This window comes from Ranitomeya imitator, chromosome 4 (genome assembly GCF_032444005.1).
Source record: "Ranitomeya imitator isolate aRanImi1 chromosome 4, aRanImi1.pri, whole genome shotgun sequence".
NCBI classification, from domain to species: domain Eukaryota; kingdom Metazoa; phylum Chordata; class Amphibia; order Anura; family Dendrobatidae; genus Ranitomeya; species Ranitomeya imitator.
In genome coordinates this window covers 707,672,508-707,677,488 of record NC_091285.1, presented here as the reverse complement: position 1 = coordinate 707,677,488, position 4,981 = coordinate 707,672,508, and the positions used below count along the sequence as shown (strand labels likewise).

Genomic DNA, 4,981 nt, shown 5'->3' with positions numbered 1-4,981 from the left:
ACTCCACCGGTCAGACTCCATTCCTCCTAAATTACGGCCAGCATCCGCGTGTCCCTGTGCCCATGCCCGTGTCTTCCGCTGACTCCACGGTGGCAGACTGGGCTGTGGAGGCACGGGACATTTGGGACCGCACTCAGGATGCCATTCGGGCCTCCAAGGAGAGAATGAGGTCCTCCGCCGATGCTCATCAGTGCCCCGCTCCGACTTTTGCTCCTGGCGACTTAGTGTGGCTCTCCGCCCGTAACATCAGGCTGCAAGTTGAGTCCACTAAATTTGCACCTCGCTACTTGGGTCCTTTCAAGATCCTCGAAAAGGTTAACCCTGTGGTCTACCGTCTGGCCCTTCCTCCACTGTTGGGTATCACCGACACCTTTCATGGGTCCCTCTTGAAACACATATACAGTGGGGCAAAAAAGTATTTAGTCAGTCAGCAATAGTGCAAGTTCCACCACTTAAAAAGATGAGAGGCGTCTGTAATTTACATCATAGGTAGACCTCAACTATGGGAGACAAACTGAGAAAAAAAAATCCAGAAAATCACATTGTCTGTTTTTTTAACATTTTATTTGCATATTATGGTGGAAAATAAGTATTTGGTCAGAAACAAAATTTCATCTCAATACTTTGTAATATATCCTTTGTTGGCAATGACAGAGGTCAAACGTTTTCTGTAAGTCTTCACAAGGTTGCCACACACTGTTGTTGGTATGTTGGCCCATTCCTCCATGCAGATCTCCTCTAGAGCAGTGATGTTTTTGGCTTTTCGCTTGGCAACACGGACTTTCAACTCCCTCCAAAGGTTTTCTATAGGGTTGAGATCTGGAGACTGGCTAGGCCACTCCAGGACCTTGAAATGCTTCTTACGAAGCCACTCCTTCGTTGACCTGGCGGTGTGCTTTGGATCATTGTCATGTTGAAAGACCCAGCCACGTTTCATCTTCAATGCCCTTGCTGATGGAAGGAGGTTTGCACTCAAAATCTCACGATACATGGCCCCATTCATTCTTTCATGTACCCGGATCAGTCATCCTGGCCCCTTTGCAGAGAAACAGCCCCAAAGCATGATGTTTTCACCACCATGCTTTACAGTAGGTATGGTGTTTGATGGATGCAACTCAGTATTCTTTTTCCTCCAAACACGACAAGTTGTGTTTCTACCAAACAGTTCCAGTTTGGTTTCATCAGACCATAGGACATTCTCCCAAAACTCCTATGGATCATCCAAATGCTCTCTAGCAAACTTCAGACGGGCCCGGACATGTACTGGCTTAAGCAGTGGGACACGTCTGGCACTGCAGGATCTGAGTCCATGGTGGCGTAGTGTGTTACTTATGGTAGGCCTTGTTACATTGGTCCCAGCTCTCTGCAGTTCATTCACTAGGTCCCCCGTGTGGTTCTGGGATTTTTGCTCACCGTTCTTGTGATCATTCTGACCCCACGGGGTGGGATTTTGCGTGGAGCCCCAGATCGAGGGAGATTATCAGTGGTCTTGTATGTCTTCCATTTTCTAATTATTGCTCCCACTGTTGATTTCTTCACTCCAAGCTGCTTGGCTATTGCAGATTCAGTCTTCCCAGCCTGGTGCAGGGCTACAATTTTGTTTCTGGTGTCCTTTGACAGCTCTTTGGTCTTCACCATAGTGGAGTTTGGAGCCAGACTGTTTGAGGGTGTGCACAGGTGTCTTTTTATACTGATAACAAGTTTAAACAGGAGCCATTACTACAGGTAATGAGTGGAGGAAAGAGGAGACTCTTAAAGAAGAAGTTACAGGTCTGTGAGAGCCAGAAATCTTGATTGTTTGTTTCTGACCAAATACTTATTTTCCACCATAATATGCAAATAAAATGTTAAAAAAACAGACAATGTGATTTTCTGGATTTTTTTTTCTCAGTTTGTCTCCCATAGTTGAGGTCTACCTATGATGTAAATTACAGACGCCTCTCATCTTTTTAAGTGGTGGAACTTGCACTATTGCTGACTGACTAAATACTTTTTTGCCCCACTGTACATGTCCCGGTTTTCCGAGTCATCTGCCGGGACATCGTTTTCGTCAATGGGCGATTATAAGGTGAATGCTATTTTGGGGTGAAAGGTGGTACGTGGCAAAAAATTCTATTTGGTGGATTGGAAGGGTTATGGCCCAGAGGACAGGTCCTGGGAGCCTGCTGAACACATTCGAGCTCCAGAGCTCATTGCTGCCTTCAAGCGTAGGGTCCCTAGGAGGGGGGGTAATGTTAGGTGTCCCACCTCTGCACAGGGGGAATCTCGAACCATCTCTGCTGCGGTCTCCTATTCTTCTCCAGCCGCAGTGGAGTCTGCTCAGCGGAGACGTCGGTCCCAGCGTCTTGCTCAGTCTCACTCTGTGCGTAGGGTTACTGCTGCTTTTCCTGCTTCTGCCATTGAAGCCAGTGCTGGGCAGCGGCGAGCAGACGCTTTTGGGACTAAGTCCTTCTTTTCCCCTTCTGAGCATGCCCAGGGCAAGATCTCCCGTTGGAGATCGAGGGTCACATGCTCAGATACTGCAGCAGATCCCATTGGTCCTCCAGGAAGGTCCTGAAGGTGCTCAACTTCTGTGGCAGCCTCCCATTGATCCTTCTGGGAAGGTGATGTAAATGCTGCAGCTATATAAGGTTCGCATGACCGCACGGCCATGCGCTAGTAGACAATTGTAATCGTGTGTGTGTTGATGAGTGCAAGTTGTTCCATAAAAAACCCATCCCTTGTGTATAAATGATTGCGTAAGGTGTATGGCTGCAATCTAGCGCCCGGCTGAACTCACAGCTTTAACACACGAAACAGCGGCTACTGCTGTGACCGCCAGTACGGCGCCAAGCGCCATTAGAGCGCATCTTTAGCCCAAGTCTGGGTGGTTAGTGGCATCCGCCAGTACGGCACAGTTCGCACTCTCGTGCTATTTGATTATTAGTTTTGTTACGTGCGGTACTGCGGCCTTGTGACGCAACAGGGTTTGCTTCCTTCACACAGGGTGAAGTTAACCCGTGTGCGTATTTACATTGTACCGCCATATAGTCCGTCATTACTTGGCAGCAGGTTCCATCTCTGCACGGTGGACCCCGGGCTGCGAACGCACCTTAGTCTATCTTATTATTTGGTGCGTTCCGCTAGCCCTAACACAGAGTGTACATTAGCGAGGAAAAAATTTATGTTTTTGAATTTACCAAATGGCTGAAATGAAATAAAGAGAAAAATGTAAAGGGGTCTGAATACTTTCTGAACAGACTGTACAATTACATGTTTGGAATAATATGATTTGAACAAGTTGAACACTTGAGCACTTGAGATCATTGGTCCATGAGCTTTCTTCTATGCCTGTGGCCTTGATGATCCATAGACTAATATAATCCAATATCTGCAAATCATTTCCTCCTTCTTCTATATTAGACACATTGTAGTCTATGAAAAGCTTCTTTAAATTCCTTGTTCCTCATGGTGTATATAATAGGATTAAGCAGTGGGGTCAACACAGTATATACCAGTGATAAGACCTTGCTCAAGGAGAGAGTTTGTCCTTTTGTTGGAAAAATATAAACAATGGATAGTGTCCCGTAAAGCATGGAAACCACAGTGAGGTGGGAGCTGCAGGTGGAGAAGGCTTTATGTCTACCGGTGTTGGATGGGATCTTCAGAATAGTGATGACAATGTACACATATGATATCACAATTACTATAAAAGGGCAATATCCATTTAAAACACTAAGGATAAGAATCTGTATATGGATTATGGATGTATCAGAGCAAGAGAGCTGTAATATAGGTTCTAAGTCACAGAAGAAATGGTCAATAATATGTGGTCCACAGTAATACAGATAACATATAGGGATTACATATATTAAAACGATAACAAAAGCAATCAACCAAAGTATACTGACTGACAACACACAAAACATGTGATTCATGATGGCGTTATACCTAAGGGGGTAACGAATGGCCAAATATCGGTCATAAGACATCACCGACAGTAGAAAACATTCTGAGATCTCTGACAAAACAAAGAAAGAAAACTGGAGGATGCATCCGAAGAGAGTCACCGAGCTTCCCCCATACAGGACAGTGAGAAGAAGGGTGGGCACAATGTCTGTGGTCAGCAGGATGTCACACAAGGAGAGCTGAGCAATGAAGAAGTACATGGGGGACTGGAGGGTTTTACTCTGTAGAAATAGAACGATGATTAGAAAATTCCCCGAAATAGTTGCACAGTAAATTAAAAACAAAATTAAGAAGAATGGGATTTTGAAATTTTGAAGATTTGAAAATCCTAAAAGAATAATTGATGTGACATTATTTGCAAGTCTGACCTAGAAAAAAAAGATTGTAATTGTGAAAATGGTTTTCATGAAAATCCAACTGAAGAAAACAAAAAAATGAAAGCAGAAAAATTAATTTCAACTCAGTTTTCTTAAGTTATTATTTTAATGTTATATAAAACTCAGTATTTTGTTTTCTCCAATCTTACGATAAAGGAAAATCTGCTAAACTTCATCAATTTTTCATTAGGATTGTGACTTAAGTCTTTACATTTTGTTTTTGGTAATTTTCATATTTTACGTCAGCAAAATAATAATGGAGTAATTAAAAAGGAGAATAGGAAAAGGTCAATGTAAAAGAAAATAAGTAAAAGCTTTATCTTACTAAGGAGCTCAAAAAATCATCTTAGCTTTTAATCTGATGTAAAGACCACTCTTACATGAGTTTCTTCTCCGTTGTCCATGTGAGCGCCCATTTCATATAATATTTAGATAGTCTGATAACATTAGAATTAGGAAGTAACGACACAAATGTAAGAATATATCTGTAAACAGGTTCAGTCAGTGTAGCGATATATATTTTAGCCTATTCAGAACTACAGTCATTTTCCAGCCACATTTATAGAGCATCTTCTACCAGCTGAGTCCAGCGGGAGCCCCACACCTGTCCCCGAGCTACTGTGCAATACTTCTCTACTGAGACATAATCCATCTGG

The 4,981-nt window shown here is 43.4% G+C and overlaps 1 protein-coding gene across 1 annotated transcript; it reads right to left on the bottom strand.

Annotated features, from left to right (window-relative positions):
- Positions 1–3,398: 3,398 nt before the first annotated feature.
- Positions 3,399–4,729, bottom strand: LOC138674847 (olfactory receptor 11L1-like). The gene is made up of 2 exons (XM_069762664.1): positions 4,706–4,729; positions 3,399–4,316 (listed from the first exon to the last, which is right to left on the bottom strand). The coding sequence occupies exons 1-2, from the start codon at positions 4,727–4,729 to the stop codon at positions 3,399–3,401; spliced, it is 942 nt and encodes a 313-aa protein (XP_069618765.1).
- Between the last annotated feature and the right edge of the window lie 252 nt (positions 4,730–4,981).

Excerpts from the sequence above, each read along its gene's own strand:
- LOC138674847 (XM_069762664.1), bottom strand. The coding sequence starts at position 4,729 with ATGGACAACGGAGAAGAAACTCAT. Across the intron at positions 4,317-4,705 it reads ACAACGGAGAAGAAACTCAT|GTCAGACTTGCAAATAATGT; the intron begins GTAAGAGTGGTC and ends TTTTTTTTCTAG.